Below are 27,773 nucleotides of genomic sequence, written 5' to 3' on the forward strand. Positions count from 1 at the left end.
CACTGTCAGACTGGGGGACAGTAACACTGTCAGACTGGGGGACAGCAACACTGTCAGACTGGGGGACAGTAACACTGTCAGACTGGGGGACAGCAACACTGTCAGACTGGGGGACAGTAACACTGTCAGACTGTGGGACAGTAACACTGTCAGACTGTGGGACAGTAACACTGTCAGACTGGGGGACAGCAACACTGTCAGACTGTAGGACAAAAACAGTGTAAAGACACACTGTCAGACTGGAGATACAGCTGTAAAGACACTGTCAGACTGGAGATACAGCTGTAAAGACACAGTGTCAGACTGGAGATACAGCTGTAAAGACACTGTCAGACTGGAGATACAGCTGTAAAGACACACTGTCAGACTGGAGATACAGCTGTAAAGACACACTGTCAGAGTGGAGATACCACTGTAAAGACACACTGTCAGACTGGAGATACAGCTGTAAAGACACACTGTCAGACTGGAGATACAGCTGTAAAGACACACTGTCAGACTGGAGATACCGCTGTAAAGACACACTGTCAGACTGGAGATACAGCTGTAAAGACACACTGTCAGACTGGAGATACAGCTGTAAAGACACACTGTCAGACTGGAGATACCACTGTAAAGACACACTGTCAGACTGGAGATACAGCTGTAGACACACTGTCAGACTGGAGATACAGCTGTAAAGACACACTGTCAGACTGGAGATACAGCTGTAAAGACACTGTCAGACTGGAGATACAGCTGTAAAGACACACTGTCAGACTGGAGATACAGCTGTAAAGACACTGTCAGACTGGAGATACAGCTGTAAAGACACACTGTCAGACTGGAGATACAGCTGTAAAGACACACTGTCAGACTGGAGATACCACTGTAAAGACACACTGTGAGACTGGAGATACAGCTGTAAAGACACACTGTCAGACTGGAGATACAGCTGTAGACACACTGTCAGACTGGAGATACCACTGTAAAGACACTCTGTCAGACTGGAGATACCACTGTAAAGACACACTGTCAGACTGGAGATACAGCTGTAAAGACACACTGTCAGACTGGAGATACAGCTGTAAAGACACTGTCAGACTGGAGATACAGCTGTAAAGACACACTGTCAGACTGGAGATACAGCTGTAAAGACACACTGTCAGACTGGAGATACAGCTGTAAAGACACACTGTCAGAGTGGAGATACCACTGTAAAGACACACTGTCAGACTGGAGATACAGCTGTAAAGACACACTGTCAGACTGGAGATACAGCTGTAAAGACACACTGTCAGACTGGAGATACCGCTGTAAAGACACACTGTCAGACTGGAGATACAGCTGTAAAGACACACTGTCAGACTGGAGATACAGCTGTAAAGACACACTGTCAGACTGGAGATACAGCTGTAAAGACACACTGTCAGACTGGAGATACAGCTGTAGACACACTGTCAGACTGGAGATACAGCTGTAAAGACACACTGTCAGACTGGAGATACAGCTGTAAAGACACTGTCAGACTGGAGATACAGCTGTAAAGACACACTGTCAGACTGGAGATACAGCTGTAAAGACACTGTCAGACTGGAGATACAGCTGTAAAGACACACTGTCAGACTGGAGATACAGCTGTAAAGACACTGTCAGACTGGAGATACAGCTGTAAAGACACACTGTCAGACTGGAGATACCACTGTAAAGACACACTGTGAGACTGGAGATACAGCTGTAAAGACACACTGTCAGACTGGAGATACAGCTGTAGACACACTGTCAGACTGGAGATACCACTGTAAAGACACTCTGTCAGACTGGAGATACCACTGTAAAGACACACTGTCAGACTGGAGATACAGCTGTAAAGACACACTGTCAGACTGGAGATACCACTGTAAAGACACACTGTCAGACTGGAGATACAGCTGTAAAGACACACTGTCAGACTGGAGATACCGCTGTAAAGACACACTGTCAGACTGGAGATACAGCTGTAAAGACACTCTGTCAGACTGGAGATACAGCTGTAAAGACACACTGTCAGACTGGAGATACAGCTGTAAAGACACTGTCAGACTGGAGATACCGCTGTAAAGACACACTGTCAGACTGGAGATACAGCTGTAAAGACACACTGTCAGACTGGAGATACCACTGTAAAGACACACTGTGAGACTGGAGATACAGCTGTAAAGACACACTGTCAGACTGGAGATACCACTGTAAAGACACACTGTGAGACTGGAGATACAGCTGTAAAGACACACTGTCAGACTGGAGATACCACTGTAAAGACACACTGTCAGACTGGAGATACCGCTGTAAAGACACTCTGTCAGACTGGAGATACCACTGTAAAGACACTGTGAGACTGGAGATACCACTGTAAAGACACACTGTCAGACTGGACATACCGCTGTAAAGACACTGTCAGACTGGAGATACAGCTGTAAAGACACACTGTCAGACTGGAGATACAGCTGTAAAGACACACTGTCAGACTGGAGATACAGCTGTAAAGACACTGTCAGACTGGAGATACAGCTGTAAAGACACACTGTCAGACTGGAGATACCACTGTAAAGACACACTGTGAGACTGGAGATACAGCTGTAAAGACACACTGTCAGACTGGAGATACCGCTGTAAAGACACACTGTCAGACTGGAGATACAGCTGTAGACACACTGTCAGACTGGAGATACAGCTGTAAAGACACACTGTCAGACTGGACATACCGCTGTAAAGACACACTGTCAGACTGGAGATACCACTGTAAAGACACACTGTCAGACTGGAGATACAGCTGTAAAGACACACTGTCAGACTGGAGATACAGCTGTAAAGACACACTGTCAGACTGGAGATACCACTGTAAAGACACACTGTCAGACTGGAGATACCACTGTAAAGACACACTGTCAGACTGGAGATACAGCTGTAAAGACACACTGTCAGACTGGAGATACCACTGTAAAGACACACTGTCAGACTGGAGATACCACTGTAAAGACACACTGTCAGACTGGAGATACAGCTGTAAAGACACACTGTCAGACTGGAGATACAGCTGTAAAGACACACTGTCAGACTGGAGATACCACTGTAAAGACACTGTCAGACTGGAGATACAGCTGTCAGACTGGAGATACAGCTGTAAAGACACACTGTCAGACTGGAGATACAGCTGTAAAGACACACTGTCAGACTGGAGATACAGCTGTAGACACACTGTCAGACTGGAGATACCACTGTAAAGACACACTGTCAGACTGGAGATACAGCTGTAGACACACTGTCAGACTGGAGATACCGCTGTAAAGACACTCTGTCAGACTGGAGATACAGCTGTAAAGACACACTGTCAGACTGGAGATACAGCTGTAAAGACACACTGTCAGACTGGAGATACCACTGTAAAGACACACTGTCAGACTGGAGATACCGCTGTAAAGACACACTGTCAGACTGGAGATACCGCTGTCAGACCCGTCAGCGGAAAGCCCTGCTCTTACCTCTGAGCTGTGGGCTGCTCTGCTGTCCCGCGCGGTCGGGGAGGCAGTAGGAGGATCGGCGTCTGTCTCTCAGCCCTCCTCTCTGCTGCCGGGTGTCTGGGAGCGCAGAGCGACACTGAGCCTGTGCTTTATCACGAGCCGTCTCTATCTCCCGGCCAGGGAGCAGGGAGGAGGGAGGAGGGAGGAGGGAGGGGCAGGTCTCCACTGCAGACAGGCAGGCCTGGGCAGTGCTGAGGGATTCTCCCCTCTCTCCTCTCCCTCCTGCCTCCTCCCTGCCCCTGCTGGACGATCCCCAAGCCTCTCCGGATTTATTCCCTCTTTTCCATAGGAAACAGAGTCTTCTCCATCTGTGAGTGCGAGTGTGTGTGCACACTGGGGCAATGCAGTCTGGTCTGTGTGTGAGTGTGTGTGAGTGTGTGTGCACACTGGGGCACTGCAGTCTGCTCTGTGTGTGTCTGAGTGCGAGTGTGTGTACACACTGGGGCACTGCAGTCTGCTCTGTGTGTGAGTGTGTGTGAGTGTGTGTGCACACTGGGGCACTGCAGTCTGGTCTGTGTGTGAGTGTGAGAGTGTGAGTGTGTGAGTGAGTGTATCTGTGTGTGTGTGTGAGTGAGTGTGTGTGAGAGTGTGAGTTATGAGAGTGTGATTGAGAGTGTGTGTGAGTTAATGTGTTAATGTGTGTGAGTGAGTGTGTGTGCACACTGGGGCACTGCAGTCCAGTTTGTGTGTGTGTGAGTGAGTCTGAATGAGTGAGTCTGAATGAGTGTGTGTGAGAGAGTGTCTGTGTGAGAGAGTGTGTGTGTGTGTGAGAGAGTGTGAGTGTGTGTGTTTGTGTGAGTGTGTGAGAGTGTGTGTGCACACTCACTGGTCTGTGGGCCACAGTCTCCCAGCCTGTCCAGCTGTCCTGTAGCTGTTCCAGGGACGATGGCCCCAGTGCCTTCTTCTCCCGCTGTGGCTCCCGGGGGTGTCAGGTTGAAAGCAGTGACCCCTCTGGAATGCCCATAAAGCACAGCGCTGACAGACGACCCCCCCCCGCCCCCCGGCACTGCGCCAGGCCCGTCCTGAACCGGGAGAGACCATCCATCTGCCCGCGGTTAAAGAGACACACCGTTTACTCTGCTGTCCTCCTGTCTGCTCCTTCATCAACAAAGTGCCTATAAACTGTCTGGGACAACACAGAGACCACGTCACCCCAGGACACCGGACTGACCACATCAACACACCATCCTCATCCTCAGATCTGTAGAGTAACTGTAGACACTCAGTCCAGCTCCTCTGTATCTTCACATTAACACACCCTCCTCATCCTCAGATCTGTAGAGTAACTGTAGAGACACTCAGCCCAGCTCCTCTGTATCTTCACATTAACACACCATCCTCATCCTCAGATCTGTAGAGTAACTGTAGAGACACTCAGCCCAGCTCCTCTGTATCTTCACATTAACACACCCTCCTCATCCTCAGCTCTGTAGAGTAACTGTAGAGACACTCAGTCCAGCTCCTCTGTATCTTCACATTAACACTCCATCCTCATCCTCAGATCTGTAGAGTAACTGTAGAGACACTCAGTCCAGCTCCTCTGTATCTTCACATTAACACACCATCATCATCCTCAGATCTGTAGAGTAACTGTAGAGACACTCAGCCCAGATACTGAATTTCTTCAGTACTCTGACAGCTGTGATTAAATTATTTCTGCGGTCCAGTTTAATCAGATAGATAAATACATCTGGGCCCGTTTGAAATGAAACTGTGATATACCGTGGTAAAGGCAGGCCCTCCACTGAGAGCCCTGACGGTTCAGAAATTAAAAGCCCTGTCCCGCGCGCGGCCGGCTGTCCGGACAGGCGGGGAGCAGTAATGGACTGATGGCTCTCTCGCTGCTGCGCTGGGCTGTTTAAGCTGGGCTGGCTGCCAGCGCTGCCACAGCAGCAAAAACGTTCGGCTCTCACAAGTATTAAGAAGCGTGCCGTCTGCCCCGGGCCCCGGTCCAGGAGGCTCGATTCGCGACCCGACCCGCCCCGCCGTTCAGTCAGCGGGCCAGCGACGCGGGGCTGATGGGCCGCCGAGCGGCGCGCAACGGCAATGACCTTCCCCCGCTCGCCGGGGGCGGCGGGGAAGGTGGTTCCACAGCTCCACCACCACGACATCGCCGGGGGCAGGCCTGGGGCTCTCCCGCCACCAGCGCCCCCTGCTGGACAAACTCCGCCTGCACTTCACCGAGACCGGTTTGACAAAGGCGGGGCCACAGGACGGACAAAATCGCTCCGTCTCCTCCCTCCCCCGCCAGCTCGGACCCGTGCTCTTGAGCCCCACGCCACCCCTCCAAACCAAACCGGGCGGCGCCGAGAGGGCCCGCCTAGAACGTCCACAGCTGCTGTGAAGACACACGGGACGCCTCTCTCTGCGGACGCTCTCTATGCCCCTGGAGGAAGACACACCAGTGGCACCTGTCACGACACCTGCGGGGTCTGGCGAAGAGAAGAGCTGGACACCTGAGACACCAGGGCGCGTCTCCGGGCTGTGTCTGAGGGCAGGGACACGACAGCTGTGCGGACCTGATCTTCAACGACCCCGTTTCATCCTGTTTCATAAAACACCCCCGTGTCCCGGGCGCCTGCTGAATCCCATGTGCTCGCGTGCGGATTGTAAATATGACTGTTGTAGCAATGAGAACGAAAGCCGTCGTGTCTTTCTGCTCCAGCAAAGTGCATCTGAACCCCAAAAAAAACCCCAGCCTGAGACCCAGACACACCCTGCGGCTCGGTCTCCCAGAGACACGCAGCACCACCCGACCGGACCCCAGAACTGGGCCACAGAACCTTTAACAGCATCTTCCTTTTACAACAGCAAGTTGGAAACGTAGTGTTAAATAGCTAGGTAAGGCTCCTAATAATAATAATAATAATAATAATAATACCCCCCCCCGATTGGTGCAGGATTCCAGGCTTACTTGTCTGCTGGCTCTCCACGCTGGTTCTGCTGTGACCCGGGTCACGCTGGCAGGACGGGTCAGACCGGACCGTACTGAGGGTTCAGCCGCTGAGACGGACTCTGCTCGTCTGGTCCGGACTGGGAGACTGAGCACCCTCTCGGAAGAGCCGGGGAGAGGAGGGAGGGAGACGGGGAGGGTGGTGCAGTGGGGGGCCCAAGTTATAATCCACCTTCCATTCCCTTGACTTACTTATTTATTTACTTTATTGTGTCTTTTATTCTAAGTGCTTTTCAGTCTAAGCTCATGTTAAACCCCGAAAGTGGCGGCCGGATCACATTCTTGATGACGCGAGGATTCTGGCCGGGAAATTGATTTTGAATCGAGTGAAGGAGGCTTACTGTGTCTGTTACTGAGGGGCGACAGGCCTGCAGACCCCAGACTGGACACATGCTGACCAGCCTGTCTGGACTGGACTGGACTGCACACACACACACACACTTACTGTGTCTGTTACTGAGGGGCGACAGGCCTGCAGACCCCAGACTGGACACATGCTGACCAGCCTGTCTGGACTGGACTGCACACACACACACACACACACACACACACACACACACACACACACACACACACACTTACTGTGTCTGTTACTGAGGGGCGACAGGCCTGCAGATCCCAGACTGGACACACACTGACCGGCCTCTCTGGACTGCACACACACACACACTGACCAGCCTGTCTGGACTGCACACACACACACACTGACTGACCAGCCTGTCTGGACTGCACACACACACACACTGACTGACCGACGCCTGCTCCCCAGAGCTACAGGAGCGACAGGAGTCCATAAAGCCAGCTCCCACCACTGCCATCGCACTAGGGGTCCGTCCCCACGTCTCCCCCGAACAGCACGCTGGAGACGAAGTGAGTCCCCACTCCCCCCGGCAGACAACATTAAGAGCAGGGCTGGGCAGGGCAGGGAGACAGCCAGACTTCGGTTTCACCCTAATCCAATTCCAACACTTCAGGAGGCTTTTAAAGAAGCTTTAGAGAGAGTGAAAGAGTCAGAAAGAGGAGGAGATGGAGAGAGTGGGCTGGGGGGTTCCTTCCTGCTTGAGGAGTGTTCCAGGTTAATGACATTAGTGCAGAGTGTGAGCGTGCCAGCCTCTGACTCCCACCCCCAGACACGGAGTCAGTCAGACTCCCAGTGCGCAGCACCTCGGTCCACTGCAGGTTGTCCCGGCTTGTCCAGCTCCGACTACCCTTAACTGCTCTTTAGACTGTTTCCCGGCCCCCCCAGCGCAGTGCTGCATGCTATACCCTGCTGTACCACGGTAAGCCCCTGTGAAGGGTGCCCCCGCAGCGTCGCCCCCCTCATCATCGCCCCGCTCCGGCGCAGGAGGGGGGGACCGCTGAGCTGTCGCACTCTCCTCCTGCTGGATCCCCGCTGGGGGCGGGGGAGGGACAGTCCTGCACTGCCGACTCTCTCCTGGATCAGCACCTCGGCACATCGATCGGGCCTGCGAGGGGAGCGCGTGAGCGAGAAACGCCGAGTGGCGCTTTGTGTTCGGGGAGGGGCGACAGACGTGCCTCTCCTGGGAGACACGCTCGGCTGGCGTCCAGGCCCAGGACTCCGGGTCCCAGGAGCAGCAGGCGGGAACGCTGACCTGGGGCAGCGGGAAGCCCATTCCGATGTCACCCCCCCCCCCAACAGACATACACGGACACCCACAGACACAACCACCCCCACACCCTCCCAGACACACAGACACAACCACCCCCACACCCTCCCAGACACAGACCCAACCACCCCACACCCTCCCAGACACAACCACCCCCACACTCACAGACACAACCACCCCCACACCCTCCCAGACACACAGACACAACCACCCCCACACTCACAGACACAACCACCCCCACACCCACAGACACAGAACACACAAACACACAACACACAGACACACAACACACAGATAAAGCAGCCAGCAGGCGGGTTCAGGCTCACAGTGTTTTATTTACAGCAGTCTTTATTGCAACTGGACCGGCCGGCGATGAGCCCTGCACACAGAGAGAAAACCGTCCGCAGTTTCCCTCCCTCCCTCCCTCCCTCCCCGCGGCCTGGAGCGCCAGAGCACCAGAGCGCCCCCCCAGCAGGCCCACGTTAAAAACAGCGCCTCGCAGACGTACAAAGACAGAACGCTAAATGAAGGGCAGCCCTCCACCCACCATCACCCCACCCTGTGAAAACACCTCAACGCTAAAACCGAGACGAGACGACCCCTGTAGTGAGGGGGCCCAGGGGCCTCGGCGAGGGGCCCGGAGCAGGCGGGGCGAGCCCGGACTGCTGCTCGGCCCAGGACAGTCCCGGAGACGAGGAGCGAGCCAGCTGCCCGTCGGAGACGGAGACACACCCCCCCCGGACCTGTCAGTCAGTGGCATCCTGCGGGCTCTCGCCTGTCTCCTCTCTCGGCGGCGGGGGCAGCGCTGGGCTTCCCAGCAGGCCTCTCCTCAGGACGTAGGGGCAGGCCGGGCCGCTGGGGATGTCTGCGAAACCTGGGGGACAGGGGGACAGGACAGACGGGGTCAGGGGGGTCGGACAGCGGACTCCTCAAGCACGTCTCCGGCGCCTCGCCCAGCGGGGGCGGGGACGGCTGCTTCCAGAACGTGCCGATGAAAACAAGCGCAGGGTGACCAGGTAGCGCCCGCGAATCAGGCAAGCGGACGTGCGACTTGAGCAGGAGTCCTGCTCGCAGAAATCAGTTCTCGTACTTGCGTCTCAGCCCGTCTGGTGCACAATAACTCTCCTGACACTGCCTGAGGCCACAGGACACCTCTCTTCACACACTCGGCTCGATCGAGTCAATCAATTCAGCACTAGCGTACAGGATAAGTGAGACGGAGACAGGAGAAGTAATGATGTAATGATTTCTCCTCCTGACACACTGACAGAGGAGAGAGAGAGAGAGATTTCTCCTCCTGACACACTGACAGAGGAGAGAGAGAGAGATTTCACCTCCTGACACACTGACAGAGGAGAGAGATTTCTCCTCCTGACACACTGACAGAGGAGAGAGAGAGAGGGAGATCTCTCCTCCTGACACACTGACAGAGGAGAGAGAGAGAGAGAGATCTCTCCTCCTGACACACTGACAGAGGAGAGAGAGAGAGAGAGAGATCTCTCCTCCTGACACACTGACAGAGGAGAGAGATCTCTCCTCCTGACACACTGACAGAGGAGAGAGAGAGAGAGAGATCTCTCCTCCTGACACACTGACAGAGGAGAGAGAGAGAGAGAGATCTCTCCTCCTGACACACTGACAGAGGAGAGAGAGAGAGAGAGATTTCTCCTCCTGACACACTGACAGAGGAGAGAGGGAAGACAGCCGGCAGGAGCGCAGGAGCGCAGGAGCGCCGCGGGCGACTCACCCTTCATGACGACCTCCGGCAGGCCGTACGGCTCGTACTCCGTGTCATCGAAGGCCACGGACATGCGAGCGCGGTTCCGCCGGATCCGCTCAGCGATCTGCGCCGGGTCGGCGGGGAGGGGGAAGGCCTGAGAGAAGAGCCGGCTGTCCCCACCAGCCCCCCCCTCCTCCTCCTCCTCCTCCTCCTCCTCCTCCCCTGCTGCCTCGGTCTGCGTCCCTGTGCTGCACACCTCCCGCCCCCGGGGGGCGCTGCTGTCACGCCCAGGCTCGGTCTGGCTGCCCACCGCCCTCAGCTCTTTCCCGGGGAGGGAGCTGGAGCCCGGAGCCCGGCCCTGGCTCTCCGCCTCGGTCTGCGTCCCTGCTGTGCGGACCGCCCCGGGACCGGGACCAGACACGGCGCCGCCCGGTTCTGTCTGGGCCTGGGCCGCTGCCGCGTCTCTCTGAAGCGCCCCTGGAGCCCGAGCCCCACGTCCCGCGATTCCGACCTCCCCCCTGTAGGGGGCGCCGTCCTCTGGGCCCCGCCCCTCGTGCCCGCTCCCCGTCCCGGCGGGGGGTGGCCTCCGCTCATGTCCGCCCGCCAGCCCCGGCTCCTCCTCCTCCTCCTCCTCTCCCGCCCCCCCGCCTGCAGTGCCGTCGTCCCGCCAGCTGGGGGCGCTGGCGTGCCCGAGCGTCTCTGGTGCTGCCACACACACCCTCTCCCCCCGGGTGGCGCTCGCTCCTGCAGCTCCGGGCCCTTCGTCCTCGCCAGCGGCGGCGCGGTCTCTCAAGTCTCCTCCGGCCCCCGCGGCGGCGGCACCGGTCTCCCGGGTGCAGGTGGCGCTGCCGTTGGCTAGTTCTGCCTGCCCGGATTTGGTCTGACTGGCCGAGGCTCTGAGATCGGCTGCTGCGGTCTGGCGGGGCATCGCCCGCGGAGAGCTGGAGGCCTCCTCCCGACCGTGCAGTCCGGCCGGCGGGTCCCCGTCCGCGATACCGGCCGCGGCCGGCGGCTCGTCGCGGCGGGAGCCCTCGGCCGGCCGTGCCTGGTCCCCCGCGCGCCTGGAGAGGGCTGCTGTGGCCTCCTGCGCTCGGCCATCGGGAGGCGCTGCCTGACGATCCGTGGTCGGCCCAGCTCTGAAGTGCGCTGCTCTGGCCTCCTGGACTCCAGCGGCCGCCGCCAGCTGAACCTGCGCCGAGGGGATCAACGCCTCGCGGTCAGACCTCACAGCTCAGCCCCAGCGACGGCTCTGGCTTCCCGAGGGAAGAGGACGCTCGTGGGGGAGGAGGTTCCCCAGACCACCCGAGGGGGTCTTAACCCCTCAGGACTGAGCAGTGAAACGCGGACCAGGGGGCCGACGGCAGGAGACGCGCATTTACGCAAAGAGCTGTGGGAGCGTGGAACAAGGCCGACGCCCCGACTCCTGTCAAGGAACAGCCGGAGACCGGACCCCTCCTGGGTCGAAGTCCCAGGCAGTTCCTCTGCTCCGCGACTCCGTGGACTGGCGGTTCTACGGGTCGCTGTGGTTCGAAACGCGCTCCGCACACGCCGACCCGGCCCGGCCCTGGCGCCGCTCCTCTTGAAACGAGGAGAAAACGGACAGAGACACCTCACCTGCACGCTGACCGGCCCGCTCCACGAACGCGGAGCGCCGCGGGTCCTGCAGGGGAGGAGGATCGTGTCCTCGCGGACCACCAGCAGCGAGTCCCGGCCCGGCAGCACCCGGGCCCGCCCGCCGGCGCCGGCCCGGCTCCGCCACAGGTCCAGCTCCTCGCCCAGAGCGCGGTTCTCCTCCCGCAGGCCGGACACCAGTGCCTGCAGCTCCTCTAACTGGGGGGGGCAGAGACGTTCAGAAAGAAGGGTTGTTACCCCCCCCAACAAAGAAATGGAACAGTCCAGTTTTCCCACAACGCATCTAGAACGAGACCGACAGGCCCAACGAGAGCCCGGTCCGAGCCTGCCCGCCCACTGAGCTCCGGCCCGGCCCAGGGAGAGCCCGGTACAAGCCCGCCCACCCACTGAGCTCCGGCCCGGCCCGGCCCAGGGAGAGCCCGGTCCGAACCCGCCCGCCCACTGAGCTCCGGCCCGGCCCAGGGAGAGCCCGGTCCGAACCCGCCCGCCCACTGAGCTCTGGCCCGGCCCGGCCCAGGGAGAGCCCGGTCCGAACCCGCCCGCCCACTGAGCTCTGGCCCGGCCCAGGGAGAGCCCGGTCTGAACCCGCCCGCCCACTGAGCTCCGGCCCGGCCCAGCCCAGGGAGAGCCCGGTCCGGACCCGCCCACCCACTGAGCTCTGGCCCGGCCTGGCCCAGGGAGAGCCCGGTCCGAACCCGCCCGCCCACTGAGCTCTGGCCCGGCCCAGGGAGAGCCCGGTCCGAACCCGCCCGCCCACTGAGCTCTGGCCCGGCCCGGCCCAGGGAGAGCCCGGTCCGAACCCGCCCGCCCACTGAGCTCCGGCCCGGCCCAGGGAGAGCCCGGTCCGAACCCGCCCGCCCACTGAGCTCCGGCCCGGCCCAGCCCAGGGAGAGCCCGGTCCGAACCCGCCCGCCCACTGAGCTCCGGCCCGGCCCGGCCCAGGGAGAGCCCGGTCCGAACCCGCCCGCCCACTGAGCTCCGGCCCGGCCCGGCCCAGGGAGAGCCCGGTCCGAACCCGCCCGCCCACTGAGCTCCGGCCCGGCCCAACAGGCCCTTACCCACACCTCGCACAAGAGCCCGCAGGGCACAGGGGGGGACCCCGAAACTCACCTGCTGCTGCAGGCTGGAGATCGGTGCTGAGGGGAGCCCCGCGGGGTCCCCTGTCCCCAAGCCCCCTCCTCGGCCCGCGGCTCCCGCCAGCTCCTCGGCCGGCCCCTGGGGGGCGCCGCCCTTCTCCGGGTCGTCAGCTGCGCCGGTATCGGGGGGCGCCGAAGCCTCGTTCTTCGCCTCCTGCAGCGGGCGCAGCGGTGTCCGGGCGCCCCGGGGCGACTCGGACGAGCCCCGGGGGGCGCTGTCCCCCGCCCCGCCGCTGGCTGGCGCCCCCTGCCTGCCCGGAGGAGGAACAGCAGCCCGGTCGGACGCCGGCTCCTCCTCCTCCTCCTCCTCCTCCTCCCGCTGGAGCCGCTGGGGGGCGCCGTCGCACGCTGCCTCCATCCTCCGCCTCAGCTCCTGGTTCTCCCTCCGAGCCGCTTGCAGCTGTTCCGCCAGGCCCGGCGGGTCTGGGGCGGGCCCCGGCTGTGGCCCCTCTCCTCCCGGACCCCTCCGAGAAGCTGCGGACTCTGGCCCTGGCTCTGCCCCGCCCTCCTCGCCGCCCGTCTCGGGGAGCTGGCTCTGGGGCGCCCGCAGCCCCCCCGCCATCGCCCCCCCGCTCTGCTCCGGCCCCCCACCTCCGCTCGCTAGCGCCCCCTGCGGGCTCGTCCCCAGCTGTTCCGTCTCGGCCTCGCCTGGCCCCTGGGGGGCGCTGTCGCGGCTCGTCTCCCCCGGTTCCCCCCCAGCTCCGCTGCCTGAGGGGCCTGGCTCCCCCTGCGGGCTGGGAGGAGGTACTGCAGCCCGCTCGCCCGTCTCCGTCCGGGGGGAGTCCCCCCGGGGGGCGGACGCGGCCCGTTCGGGGGCCTGCCCCCCCCGGCCCGCGCCCTCAGCCCCTCGTTCTCGGCGCGCAGCTCCTGCAGGTCCGCCAGCAGGCCCTGGATGTGCAGGCTCTGGCTCTCGAAGGCCAGGGTGAGCTGGCGGGTCTGGGCGCCGACGCGGGCCTGCAGGGCCCCCAGCTGGGCCCGCGCCTCCCTGGCCGCGCCCTCCTGCCCCGCCCGCTCGCGGCTCAGGCCCTGGCACAGCGCCCGCAGGCGCTCCACCTCCAGCACCAGCAGGACGTGCTCGTCCTCGCCCGCCTGCAGCGCCGTGCTGTTGCTGTTGTTCGCGTTCCCAGGCCGAGGGGCGCCCTCCTGCGCCCCCGTCCTCCCCTGCGGGCCCCCCCGGCCAGCCCCGGCTCTCTCCCCCTCGTGCCTCAGCTGGCTGGCCTCAGCTTCCAGGGAGGCCAGTGCCTCTCTTAACTGGGCGCCCTCCTCCCTCTGCTCCTCCAGCGCCCCCTGCAGGCGGGAGGTCTCCTCCCTCTGCTCCTCCAGCGCCCCCTGCAGGCGGGCGCCCTCCTCCCTCTGCTCCTCCAGCGCCCCCTGCAGGCGGGAGGCCTCCTCCCTCTGCTCCTCCAGCGCCCCCTGCAGGTGGGCGCCCTCCTCCCTCTGCTCCTCCAGTACCCCCTGCAGGCGGGAGGCCTCCTCCCTCTGCTCCTCCAGCGCCCCCTGCAGGTGGGCGCCCTCCTCCCTCTGCTCCTCCAGCGCCCCCTGCAGGCGGGAGGCCTCCTCCCTCTGCTCCTCCAGCGCCCCCTGCAGGCGGGAGGTCTCCTCCCTCTGCTCCTCCAGCGCCCCCTGCAGGCGGGAGGTCTCCTCCCTCTGCTCCTCCAGCGCCCCCTGCAGGCGGGAGGCCTCCTCGGCGGCCTGCCTCCGCAGCGCCTCGGCCTCGGCGGCGTGCTTCTTGGCGGCCTGCCTCAGCTTGGCGCGGGCCTCGGCCTCGGCCCTCCGCTGGGCCTCCAGGTCCTCCAGCCTCAGCTCCAGCTCCCTGCGCGCCTCCCGCAGCTCGTCCTGCAGGAGCGCGTGGTCCCGCTGCAGGCGGGCGGGCTTGCCCTCCTCCTCCTCCTCCTCTTCCTCCGCCGCCGGCGCCGCCGGGGGCCCCTCTGCTGGCCCCTGCGAGTCGCGGCCCTCCGCGGGCTCCCTGTGGGGGGAGCTCGCCGCGCCGGCCCGCTGTCCCGCTGGCCCGTCTCCGCGGCGGCCGGGCGCTGTCCTCTGGCTGGGGGCAGCGCGGCGGCGCTCGGGCGGCGCCCCCAAGCTCTCGCCGGCTGGGGTGACCCTCACCGGGACGTCCGGCGCCGGGACAGCCTGCTGGGCTGGAGGACAGGAAGGACTGAGACACCCCAGCAGGCACCACTCTGCCACAGGCTACACACTGTCCCCATTCCCAATGTCCCCCCCTGTCCCACAACCTCCTGTCCCACACCCAGCCCCTGTCCCACAACCTCCTGTCCCACACCTAGCCCCTGTCCCACTGTCCCACAACCTCCTGTCCCACATCCAGCCCGTCCCACTGATCCACGCACCAACACAAGGGTTCAGATGATTAGCAAACTCTGGTCAAACAGTTTGTCTGAACATAAATAATATCCTCTCTAGAAGGGGGCTGTACGGGAGACTGGGGAGACTGGGGAGACTGGGGGTGGGGAGGAAGGTGCTGCTACATGGCTGGCAGTCCGAGAGACAGCCGGAGTAAAAATAGCACACGGCACAAGGACAGGAGCTTCCGAGGAGCTGTGGAGGAGGCAGAGCTGTGGAGGAGACGCCTGCTCTGCACGGTCAATCATTCAGGAGGCAGGAGCGCCTCAGGCCGCTCAGGAATGACTCACAGCTGGGTAGGGGCGCGGAAGAGGCCGCCAGCCCGGAGGGGGGGGGGGGGGGGAGGCGGCGGCGGCTCGCGACAGGAAGGGTCACACGGCGCGGGGCAGCCATGAACTGGAGGTGCCAGCCTTCGGGCCCCGAGGTGGGATCCAGGGGCCGATCGATCAGTCGATCGACACTCACGGGCCTGTCGGACTCGGGGGCTGGCGGGGGGGGGGGTGGGGGCTCCGGCGCAGCGAGGGGCTCGGGGGGGGGGAGGGTCTGCTGGCAAAACGCCTCGAGGACGAGACGAGCTGCAGGGCTCCCCTCAGGATGGAGGAGCCTGTCTGCCGCGTCTGTTCTGGTTCCCCTCGTGGCCACCGGGTGGCAGCAGACACACCCCGGCAAGGCCGCGGCGCTCACGTGGCGCGGAGAGAGAGCAGCGAGCACGCGCTCCCTCGGGGTCACGGGCTGCGCTGCTCAGAGGACACGAGCCGCTTCTACACAGCCGGCCTCCCAGAAACCCTTCCTTCCCCACCGGCAGTGAAGGGCCCAGATCCTCGGACCTCTGGGCTCCCGGGCTCGGAGGGGCCAGATCCTAGGATCTCTCCACTTCCCAGCTCGGAGGGGCCAGATCCTCGGACCTCAGGGCTCCCGGGCTCGGAGGGGCCAGATCCTCGGACCTCAGGGCTCCCGGGCTCGGAGGGGCCAGATCCTCGGACCTCAGGGCTCCCGGGCTCGGAGGGGCCAGATCCTCGGACCTCTGGGCTTCCGGGCTCGGAGGGGCTAGATCCTAGGATCTCTCCACTTCCCAGCTCGGAGGGGCCAGATCCTCGGACCTCTGGGCTCCCGGGCTCGGAGGGGCCAGATCGTAGGATCTCTCCACTTCCCAGCTCGGAGGGGCGAGATCCTCGGACCTCTGGGCTCCCGGGCTCGGAGGGGCCAGATCCTAGGACCTCTCCACTTCCCGGGCTCGGAGGGGCCAGATCCTCGGACCTCTGGGCTCCCGGGCTCGGAGGGGCCAGATCCTCGGACCTCTGGGCTCCCGAGCAGGAAACACACCCCCCCCCCTCCCCGTGCTCCTCCCAGCGGCGCTCACCTTCCAGCTCGGCCAGGAGCTTCGTCGCGGCGGCCAGCTCCTGCGCCAGCGCCCCCGCCTGCTCTTCCAGCGCCCGCGCCTTCCTGCGGCTCTGCTCCAGGCCGGCCCCCGCGGCGTCCCTCTCCCGCAGCGCCTCCTGCAGGGGGGGGGGGGGACACGCGCCGCTCTTGAGACACGCAGCAGGCCGCACGCCCCTCCCACCCCCCCCGCCAGCGCCCCGACACGCTCCCCCCCCCTCCTGCGCCGCTGCAGGGGCCTGCAGGCGCCCCGCCACGCAGGTCTCGCGTGTAGCTACACAGGAAGTGGATGTGAGGGCAGGCGTGGCGGGTGAGGGCGTTTATATCGGGGTATATCTCGAGCCCCGGGAGATATCTCCTCACTGGGGCCCGCCCTGTGGCCCGAGGCGGGGGACAGGGGGAGACGGCCCTACCTCTAGCCGGGCCTGCAGCTCCCTCTCGTGCCGCTGGCTGGCCTGCAGCTCCCTGTCCGCCCACTGGGCCTTCCCCTGCGCCGCGGCCAGCTCCTTCTCCACGCACTGCTTCTGCACAGCCACCTGCCAGGACACGGGGGAGCGGTCAGCGCCACAGGGCCTCCTGCACGGCCGCCGAGAGTCACTACCGGGGCAGCCAGTCCACTGGGCCGGGGGTCACGTCAACAGCTGTCTGTCCACTGGGCCGGGGGTCACTTCTAGAGCTGTCTGTCCACTGGGCCGGGGGTCATGTCTACTGCTGTCTGTCCACTGGGCCGGTGGGTCACGTCAACAGCTGTCTGTCCACTGGGCCGGGGGTCACGTCAACAGCTGTCTGTCCACTGGGCCGGGGGTCACGTCAACAGCTGTCTGTCCACTGGGATGGGGGTCACGTCAACGGCCGTCTGTCCACTGGGACGGGGGTCACGTCAACGGCCGTCTGTCCACTGGGACGGGGGTCACGTCAACGGCCGTCTGCCCACTGGGACGGGGATATTCTGAATTGCAGAGCAGGGTCTCTAGACCTCCAGGGAAGGGGGTGCACCCCAGTGTCCCTGCCCGTCTCCCCATTCCTTCCTCCCCCTGCCTCGTCCCAGCCCTCCCCCCCCAGGGGTGCTCCAGAGACCGAGAGTGAGAGAGAGAGAGTGAGAGAGCGAACTCACACCACCCAGGCAGAGTGCGCGCTGGGAAGCAACAGAGATAAACATCCCAGCAAGGTCAAAGTCTCTCCCTCTCGGGTTACAGGCGCAGGGGAGTCGCTCTGCGATCGGGCCGCCTGCTGCCGGGCCTGGACTCCCAGGGCACAGGCAGGGAGAGGAGGAGGAGGAGGAGGAGGAGCTAGACGAGGCTCACAGGAGGCAGGAGAGAAAACGGGACACGGCCCGCCAGCGCAGAGGGAGCAATGGAAACATTTACGCTCCCTGGCTCTGCCCGGCTGTAAACAAGCCCCCCCTCGCCGAGGAGCCCGCACAGCTGCTCCTCCGGGGACGAGACTCCAAGCGACACTGAGCCGTTATCGGACGGCCGAGCCCTGCCCGGGCAGCGCGCAGCTCGGACCCGCGCAGCGCAGCGCATGCGGGAGTGGGAGTGGGAGTGGGAGTGGGAGTGGGAGTGGGCTGTCCTGGACCCCTCTCTCTCTCTCTCTCACGCGCGTGAGCTGCTGGAAACGAAGGGCTGCTGTGACTCAGCCCGACGGCACAGGTTTCCGAGAAAGACGGCGAGGCGAGGCGAGGCTGGGGAGATTCTCCACGAGGAGCAGGGGGGGGTGGGGAGAAGCAAGAGACAGACGACGACGGGAGGCTCGTCTGTGCCCAAAGGGTGGTGGGAGGGTGGAACAAGCAGCCACGTGGCAGAGGACAAGAGCACAAGCAGCGTTCCAGCGCCAAACCGGCCGGTTCGGTTTCCCGCCCTCGGGGGCGTATGTGCGATTCCTTTCCGGGCAGGCGGGGGAGGGGGGGGCCACCCGAGTGACTCAGAGTGTCGCTCCCTGCGAGTCGCAGCAGGCGGAGGAGGGACGAATCGCAGGCCGAGCCTGCAGGAGCCCTGGCCGGAGGCCCTCACCTTGTCGGCCTGCGCCTGCAGGGCGTGGTGCTGGGCCCGGGCCTGCTGCAGCTCCTGCCCCAGCTTGCTGCTCTCCTGCTGCCACTGGCTCTCCAGGCTGCGGCACAGACGCTGCTGCTCCGCCAGCTCCTGCAGCACAGGGCACAGGGCCGTCAGACAGCACAGAGCACAGGGCCGTCAGACAGCACACAGAACAGAGCACAGAGCACAGGGCCGTCAGACAGCACAGGGCACAGGGAACAGGGAACAGGGAACAGGGAACAGGGAACAGGGCCGTCAGACAGCACAGGGCACAGGGAACAGGGAACAGGGCCGTCAGACAGCACACAGCACAGGGCACAGAGCACAGGGGCGTCAGACAGCACACAGCACAGGGCACAGGGCCGTTGGACAGCACAGGGCACAGGGCACAGAGCACAGGGCCGTCAGACAGCACAGGGCACAGGGAACAGAGCACAGGGCCGTCAGACAGCACAGGGCACAGGGAACAGGGCCGTCAGACAGCACACGGCACAGGGCACAGGGCCGTCAGACAGCACAGGGCACAGGGAACAGGGCCGTCAGACAGCACACGGCACAGGGCACAGGGCCGTCAGACAGCACACAGCACAGGGCACAGGGCACAGGGGCGTCAGACAGCACAGGGCACAGAGCACAGGGCACAGGGGCGTCAGACAGCACAGGGCACAGAGCACAGGGCACAGGGAACATGGAACAGGGCACAGGGGCGTCAGACAGCACATAGCACAGGGCACAGGGCCGTCAGACAGCACAGAGCACAGAGCACAGGGCCGTCAGACAGCACACAGCACAGGGCACAGGGCACAGGGGCGTCAGACAGCACAGGGCACAGAGCACAGGGCACAGGGGCGTCAGACAGCACAGGGCACAGAGCACAGGGCACAGGGAACATGGAACAGGGCACAGGGGCGTCAGACAGCACATAGCACAGGGCACAGGGCCGTCAGACAGCACAGAGCACAGAGCACAGGGCCGTCAGACAGCACACAGCACAGAGCACAGGGCACAGGGCCGTCAGACAGCACACAGGACAGGGCACAGGGCACAGGGGCGTCAGACAGCACAGAGCACAGAGCACAGGGCACAGGGCACAGGGCACAGGGCACAGGGCACAGGGCACAGGGGTGTCAGACAGCAAGAGCCGTCACACAGCACACAGCACAGGGCTGTCAGACAGCACAGAGCACAGAGCACAGAGCACAGGGCCGTCAGACAGCACAAAGCACAGAGCACAGGGGGTGTGAGACAGCACACAGCACAGGGGGATGCAGGAGCTCAGGGAGCGTCAGGCGGGCAGGCGGATGACTCCCAGACCTTCTGGTGCTCTCTCTCCAGCTCCCTGCGGCGCTGCTCGGCGCTCCTGCGGGCGCTCTCGGCGTTCTGCCTCTGGCAGCCCAGCTCCTCCGCCAGCTGCCTCAGCCGCTGCTCCGCCTCCTGGCACTGCGGAGACCAGCAGGGGGCGCTCGACTCGGACGCACTCGGACGCACTCGGACGCACCGGCGCGCGCGCGCACCCACCTCGCTGCGCCCCTGCTCTGCGCGGGCGGCCGAGCGGCTCAGCTCCTCCCTGCACCGGGCCAGGCTCTGCTCCCGTTCCTGCAGCTGGGACTCCGCCTCCCGGGTCCGGCCCGACTCGGCCCGCAGGTCCCGCTCCAGGGACTGGACCCAGGACTCCAGCTCCAGCACGGTGGTCCGCAGCACTGCGGGGACAGCGGGGGGGGGGGGGGGGGCACAGTCACCCTCCAGGGGCACTCCAGCCTGCACTACAGCACTAGAGCCGGGCCGTGCACAGGGAGATCTCCGGGCTCGTCACCTGGAAGAGGGCGGGAGCAGGGAGGCGGGGAGGGGAGAGCGAGCCAGCAGCCGGGCAGGGCTGGGGTGCTCCTGCTGCTGCTGCCTGCCTGCCACTTCTCCAGGTTTGCACAACTCATTTGAATCTGTTCCTGCAGCCGGAGACGAGCCCTCGGCTCTCCCCAGTTCACCGACGCCCGTACGGTCGGATCATGCCCTGCTCCACACCGACACCTGGGGATCTAGCCTACTGGCCTACTGACACCATGCCCTGCTCCACACCGACACCTGGGGATCTAGCCTACTGGCCTACTGACACCATGCCCTGCTCCACACCGACACCTGGGGATCTAGCCTACTGACCTACCGACACGCTCAGCGTCGTAAACGCTTACAACAGTTTTAAACTGTGGATTTTTGGGGATAAACTGACCCCTGATGGGCTGAAGCAGGTAGGAGGAGGAGGAGGAGGAGGAGGTACGGATGAAGACCGTACCTTCATTCTCTTTCCGAGGGTCCTCCTCCGCCCCAGAATGCGACGCGCTGTCGCCGTCAGCGATGTCGTCGGCGTGCCGGCGGGAGGGTGGCGGCTTCTCGGCCGGCGGTCTCCGGGGGGCGGGCGGGCTCCTCTCCCGTTCCCAGGGAAACAGGGAGGAAGGGGAGGAGCAGGCGGCGGGTCGCCGGGGAGACGCCTCCGGCGGGCGGCCCAGGCGGCGGGTGGGCGTGGCGGGCTGTTGCCAGGGAAACGGTGAGGAGTCCCCGCCCTTGGCGGGTCTGGGGCTCCAGTCCTGGCCGCCGAGCTGGGGTCAGAGAAGCTTAAATCACACAACACGCTGCTGGCAAGACCTCACTGACAGCCACGCTGCTGAACACAACATCACAGGTCTGGAATCGGGTCAAAACCCCCGACTTTACAGGGACACCTCAAACCGAACGGGCACGGAAACCTGAACCCTGAACGCTGAACCCGGAGCCGGGCCCAGGGGCCCGCGCGCCCCCCTCCCAGAGCGAGGCGGGGGACCCCCAGAGACGGCCCCGGGTCACTCTCTCCCAGACTCTCACACACCTTGACGTGTCGGCCTTGGGGCTCGGGGTCGGCTCGGGCTCTCTCCGCGGGACTCGGCTCCTTCCCCTCCCCTCGCGGGTCTGTGGGGTCAGGACACAGGGTCAGACACTGAGGGAGAGGAGACACGGGAGGGCAGGGGGAGAGAGAGGGAGAGGAGACACGGGAGGGCAGGGGGAGGGAGAGGGAGAGGAGACACAGGAGGGCAGGGGGAGAGAGAGGAGGAGGAGGAGAGGGAGAGGAGACACAGGAGGGCAGGGGGAGAGAGAGGAGGAGGAGGAGGAGAGACAGGAGGGCAGGGAGAGAGAGAGGGAGAGGAGACACAGGAGGGTAGGGGGAGAGAGAGGGAGAGGAGGAGAGGGAGAGGAGAGGAGAGACAGGAGGGCAGGGGGAGAGAGAGGGAGAGGAGACACAGGAGGGCAGGGGGAGAGAGAGGAGGAGGAGGAGAGGGAGAGGAGAGACAGGAGGGCAGGGGGAGAGAGAGGAGGAGGAGGAGAGGGAGAGGAGAGACAGGAGGGCAGGGGGAGAGAGAGGGAGAGGAGACACAGGAGGGCAGGGGGAGAGAGAGGAGGAGGAGGAGGAGAGGGAGAGGAGAGACAGGAGGAGGAGGAGAGAGGGAGAGGAGAGAATCAGAAGTCAGCAGACAGAGGGAGCCGGCGTGAAGCGAGATGGGAGTGAGGAGCAGAGGCAGGACGCAGGACAGCCGAGAGGAGCTCAGCAAGGTCAGGCCCCCACTGGACACCCCAGTGCAGTGTGACCCCCCCAGCCCTGACCCCACTGGACACCCCGGTGCAGTGTGACTCCCAGCCCTGACCCCACTGGACACCCCGGTGCAGTGTGACCCCCAGCCCTGACCCCAATGGACACCCCAGTGCAGTGTGACCCCCCCAGCCCTGACCCCACTGGACACCCCAGTGCAGTGTGACCCCCCCAGCCCTGACCCCACTGGACACCCCAGTGCAGTGTGACCCCCATCCCTGACCCCACTGGACACCCCAGTGCAGTGTGACCCCCAGCCCTGACCCCACTGGACACCCCAGTGCAGTGTGAGCCCCAGCCCTGACCCCACTGGACACCCCAGTGCAGTGTGAGCCCCCCAGCCCTGACCCCACTGGACACCCCAGTGCAGTGTGAGCCCCAGCCCTGACCCCACTGGACACCCCAGGGCAGAGCCCGGGTTCAGACAGAGGACAGGCCCGCCCCGAGGGAGCTGTGAACCGATGAGAGTGGACACAGGACCCAGACGTACCCCCGTGATCCCGGGACGGGGAGGAGAACCCCGACAGGTTCCAGCTGTGAGTGGGGAAGAGCAGCGAGTCTCCGGAGTGCTGGGAATTCTGCAGCTTCTCCAGTTCCGCCTGGAGTCTGGGAGGGAAGAGAGGGCGTGAGGAGCAGCAGGGCTGACCGGCAGCTGTCCACGAGAGCGCAGACGGGGATGACCGTCACAGCGCCGCCTCGTCTCTGTCTGCCCCAGGCTCTCTATCTGCCCCGCCCCCTCCTTCTGTCTCCCCCCATCCCTCTCTCCCTGTCCCCCCAGTCTCTCTCTCTCTCTATCAGCCCCTCTGCCCCAGTCTCTCTCTCCCTGTCCCCCCAGTCTCTCTCTCTATCTGCCCCTCTGCCCCAGTCTCTCTATCTGCCCCTGCCTCTCTCTCTATCAGCCCCTCTGCCCCAGTCTCTCTCTCCATCTGCCCCAGTCTCTCTCTCCATCTGCCCCTCTGCCCCAGTCTCTCTATCTGCCCCAGTCTCTCTCTCTATCTGCCCTTCTGCCCCAGTCTCTCTCTCTATCTGCCCCAGTCTCTCTATCTGCCCCTCTGCCCCAGTCTCTCTATCTGCCCCTCTGCCCCAGTCTCTCTATCTGCCCCTGTCTCTCTCTCCATCTGCCCCCTGCCCCAGTCTCTGCCCCCTGCCCCCTGCCCCAGGTACGCACCTCTTGACCTCCTGCTGCAGGCTCTCCCCCTGTTTCCTGGCGGCTGCCAGCTGCCCCTCCAGCGCACACAGCTGGGTGCTCTTCATCTGCAGCTCCTGCGAGAGGCGCCCGCGGGCTCGATCCTGCACCTCCCCGGCCTCCGCCAGCGCCTTCAGCTCCCGACGCAGCGCGGCGGCCTCCGAGCGCTCCTCCTCACCCTGGTGGGGCGAGACGGGGGCCGTCAGGGGCCGTCAGGGGCCGCCCGCACTGCCACGCCCCTGTCCCCTGCACCCCCCAACACCCCTCTTTCACCTACAGTGTGTGCAGGATGACCTCTGCCCCCTGCGCCCCTTTTTCAGCCTCTGCTCGTGCAGGATGACCTCTGCCCCCTGCGCCCCCCTTCAGCCTCTGCTCGTGCAGGATGACCTCTGCCCCCTGCGCCCCTCCTTCAGCCTCTGCTCGTGCAGGATGACCTCTGCCCCCTGCGCCCCTCCTTCAGCCTCTGCTCGTGCAGGATGACCTCTGCCCCCTGCGCCCCTCCTCCAGCCTCTGCTCGTGCAGGATGACCTCTGCCCCCTGCACCCCTCCTCCAGCCTCTGCTCGTGCAGGATGACCTCTGCCCCCTGCGCCCCCCCTTCAGCCTCTGCTCGTGCAGGATGACCTCTGCCCCCTGCGCCCCTCCTTCAGCCTCTGCTCGTGCAGGATGACCTCTGCCCCCTGCGCCCCTCCTTCAGCCTCTGCTCCTGCAGGATGACCTCTGCCCCCCTGCGCCCCCCCTCCAGCCTCTGCTCGTGCAGGATGACCTCTGCCCCCTGTGCCCCCCCTTCAGCCTCTGCTCGTGCAGGATGACCTCTGCCCCCTGCGCCCCTCCTTCAGCCTCTGCTCGTGCAGGATGACCTCTGCCCCCTGCGCCCCCCCTTCAGCCTCTGCTCGTGCAGGATGACCTCTGCCCCCTGCGCCCCTCCTTCAGCCTCTGCTCGTGCAGGATGACCTCTGCCCCCTGCGCCCCTCCTTCAGCCTCTGCTCCTGCAGGATGACCTCTGCCCCCTGCGCCCCTCCTCCAGCCTCTGCTCGTGCAGGATGACCTCTGCCCCCTGCGCCTCACCTTCAGCCTCTGTTTCTGCAGCGCGGCCTCGGCTGCCTCCAGCTGCAGCTGCCTCTGCTGCCTCTCGCGCTGCAGCTTCTCCAGCTGGGCCTCCAGCTCGCGGATCTTCTGCTGGGCCCGGCCCGGCAGGCCCGCCGTCCAGTCCTCCAGGGTCCAGCTCATCTCGGACACGGGCGCAGGGCATCACCGGTCGGGTCTGGGAGTCAGAACGTCAAGAGCTGTGATCGGACAGACACACCCCACACCCCCTCTACCCCTCGTCTCCCCCCCCCTGCCCATCTGCCCCAGGTACGCACCGCGTACGGGTACCGGAGCCCAGCCCGGCCCACACTCCCACTGCGCAGCAGTCTGACCCACTCCAGGCTTGACCAGACTCAGGAGGCCTTCATACAATCGGACTGATCAAACCGGTTCTCTAGCGACTCCCCAAACTGGTCTGTGCAAAACTCTCTTAAAACAAGGTGAGAAAAATGCATCTGCTGTGGTATGTGTAAGTCCCTCGGACAGGTGGTAAAACCTGGAGCGGATCAGACTGCTGCGCACTGGGAGTCTGACTGACAGCACTGTCACACCTGGAGCGGATCAGACTGCTGCGCACTGGGAGTCTGACTGACAGCACTGTCACACCTGGAGCGGATCAGACTGCTGCGCACTGGGAGTCTGACTGACAGCACTGTCACACCTGGAGCGGATCAGACTGCTGCACACTGGGAGTCTGACAGCACTGTCACACCTGGAGCGGATCAGACTGCTGCGCACTGGGAGTCTGACAGCACTGTCACACCTGGAGCGGATCAGACTGCTGCACACTGGGAGTCTGACTGACAGCACTGTCACACCTGGAGCGGATCAGACTGCTGCACACTGGGAGTCTGACAGCACTGTCACACCTGGAGCGGATCAGACTGCTGCGCACTGGGAGTCTGACAGCACTGTCACACCTGGAGCGGATCAGACTGCTGCGCACTGGGAGTCTGACAGCACTGTCACACCTGGAGCGGATCAGACTGCTGCGCACTGGGAGTCTGACTGACAGCACTGTCACACCTGGAGCGGATCAGACTGCTGCACACTGGGAGTCTGACTGACAGCACTGTCACACCTGGAGCGGATCAGACTGCTGCACACTGGGAGTCTGACTGACAGCACTGTCACACCTGGAGCGGATCAGACTGCTGCGCACTGGGAGTCTGACTGACAGCACTGTCACACCTGGAGCGGATCAGACTGCTGCGCACTGGGAGTCTGACTGACAGCACTGTCACACCTGGAGCGGATCAGACTGCTGCGCACTGGGAGTCTGACAGCACTGTCACACCTGGAGCGGATCAGACTGCTGCACACTGGGAGTCTGACTGACTGCACTGTCACACCTGGAGCGGATCAGACTGCTGCGCACTGGGAGTCTGACAGCACTGTCACACCTGGAGCGGATCAGACTGCTGCACACTGGGAGTCTGACAGCACTGTCACACCTGGAGCGGATCAGACTGCTGCACACTGGGAGTCTGACTGACAGCACTGTCACACCTGGAGCGGATCAGACTGCTGCGCACTGGGAGTCTGACAGCACTGTCACACCTGGAGCGGATCAGACTGCTGCACACTGGGAGTCTGACTGACAGCACTGTCACACCTGGAGCGGATCAGACTGCTGCGCACTGGGAGTCTGACAGCACTGTCACACCTGGAGCGGATCAGACTGCTGCACACTGGGAGTCTGACTGACAGCACTGTCACACCTGGAGCGGATCAGACTGCTGCACACTGGGAGTCTGACAGCACTGTCACACCTGGAGCGGATCAGACTGCTGCGCACTGGGAGTCTGACAGCACTGTCACACCTGGAGCGGATCAGACTGCTGCGCACTGGGAGTCTGACAGCACTGTCACACCTGGAGCGGATCAGACTGCTGCGCACTGGGAGTCTGACTGACAGCACTGTCACACCTGGAGCGGATCAGACTGCTGCACACTGGGAGTCTGACTGACAGCACTGTCACACCTGGAGCGGATCAGACTGCTGCACACTGGGAGTCTGACTGACAGCACTGTCACACCTGGAGCGGATCAGACTGCTGCGCACTGGGAGTCTGACTGACAGCACTGTCACACCTGGAGCGGATCAGACTGCTGCACACTGGGAGTCTGACTGACAGCACTGTCACACCTGGAGCGGATCAGACTGCTGCGTACTGGGAGTCTGACAGCACTGTCACACCTGGAGCGGATCAGACTGCTGCACACTGGGAGTCTGACTGACTGCACTGTCACACCTGGAGCGGATCAGACTGCTGCGCACTGGGAGTCTGACAGCACTGTCACACCTGGAGCGGATCAGACTGCTGCACACTGGGAGTCTGACAGCACTGTCACACCTGGAGCGGATCAGACTGCTGCACACTGGGAGTCTGACTGACAGCACTGTCACACCTGGAGCGGATCAGACTGCTGTGGGAGTATGTAGTGGGTCAGAGAGAGTCTGGGCCCAGAGCCCCCAGTCTCTGTGGACACGGCAGCAGCGGAGTTCGCCATCGTGCCCATGGCAACCGCAAGCTCGCTGCCACGGTGACTGCAGAGCCACAGCAGAGTGGACTCCCACGGGCACGCCGTGGATCCCACAAGGCAGCGGGCCCGTCAGACACCACTTCCTGCCAGCGGGCGCAGTCACTGTGTGCCACACACCACACCGAGAGCAGGCCGCAGGCCAGAGCCGGTGTCCAGCGGGGTCAGGGCTGGGGGTCACACTGCACTGGGGTGTCCAGCGGGGTCAGGGCTGGGGGTCACACTGCACCGGGGTGTCCAGCGGGGTCAGGGCTGGGGTCACACTGCACTGGGGTGTCCAGCGGGGTCAGGGCTGGGGTCACACTGCACTGGGGTGTCCAGTGGGGTCAGTGCTGGGGGGTAACAGTGCACTGGGGTGTCCAGTGGGGTCAGTGCTGGGGGTCAGTGTGGGGTCAGTCCAGCGGGGTCCGTGCCGTGGGCTGGACACAGCCCCCCAGAGCGAGTTACAGTCACAGCCCCCCCGCGCCCCAGCCTGGGGCTCCCGTGTCGGTCACTCGGGTCTGCGGTCCGGACCCACTACCACCCCCCTCCCCCCCACCGGCGTGACCGGTTCACCCGAGACGCCGCGGGCAGCGCGGGAGCGGCGCCACGCCGCAGTTCCCACAAACTTTCTGAACTCACCGCCTCCACGCCGCGCTGCTCCGCTCCTCCGGCGGGGCGCCCTGTGTTTCTGTCGCGGCTCGGGGTCTGGTCCGGTCCGGTCTGGTCCGGCTCGGCTCGGCTCGGCGCCGGTTCTGCGGCTCCTGTGAGGCGACGCGGCGCTCGCGACTCCACTCCGCCGGCTGTCCCCACCTGGGCTCGCGCCGCCCGCCGCCCCGCCTTTCTCCTGCGCGAGGCCACGCCGGGGCCTGACGTCACGCCGCGTCCCTCCGCGGAGCCCCGCCCGCGCCGAGAGCGAGAGCGAGGGGGAGGAGCGCCGCCTGGCGGCCGCGCCGGGGAAGGCCTCGCCAGGAAATCCGTCCGC

General features: G+C 63.7%; 1 protein-coding gene across 1 annotated transcript; it reads right to left on the minus strand.

The window, feature by feature from the left end:
* Positions 1–13,142: 13,142 nt before the first annotated feature.
* LOC138224017 (centromere protein F) lies at positions 13,143–27,523 on the minus strand. Its single transcript, XM_069180236.1, has 12 exons — positions 27,431–27,523; positions 24,245–24,440; positions 23,161–23,357; positions 22,483–22,598; positions 21,237–21,316; positions 20,667–20,970; positions 19,898–20,079; positions 19,694–19,819; positions 18,359–18,487; positions 16,760–16,882; positions 16,330–16,465; positions 13,143–14,746 (listed from the first exon to the last, which is right to left on the minus strand). The coding sequence occupies exons 2-12, from the start codon at positions 24,404–24,406 to the stop codon at positions 13,209–13,211; spliced, it is 3,093 nt and encodes a 1,030-aa protein (XP_069036337.1). The 5' UTR covers positions 24,407–24,440; positions 27,431–27,523; the 3' UTR covers positions 13,143–13,208.
* Positions 27,524–27,773: the final 250 nt, after the last annotated feature.

The sequence above is a fragment of the Lepisosteus oculatus genome, chromosome 18 (genome assembly GCF_040954835.1).
Source record: "Lepisosteus oculatus isolate fLepOcu1 chromosome 18, fLepOcu1.hap2, whole genome shotgun sequence".
NCBI classification, from domain to species: Eukaryota; Metazoa; Chordata; class Actinopteri; order Semionotiformes; family Lepisosteidae; genus Lepisosteus; species Lepisosteus oculatus.

Bases quoted from the DNA above. Each gene is read 5' to 3' on its own strand.
- LOC138224017 (XM_069180236.1), bottom strand. From the start codon at position 24,406: ATGAGCTGGACCCTGGAGGACTGGACGGCGGGCCTGCCGGGCCGGGCC. The intron at 20,971-21,236 runs GTGTGTGAGAGT...CTCTGACCCCAG, and splicing joins CCCAAGGCCGACACGTCAAG to CTCGGCGGCCAGGACTGGAG. The intron at 19,820-19,897 runs GTGGGTGCGCGC...TGGTCTCCGCAG, and splicing joins CAGAGCAGGGGCGCAGCGAG to TGCCAGGAGGCGGAGCAGCG.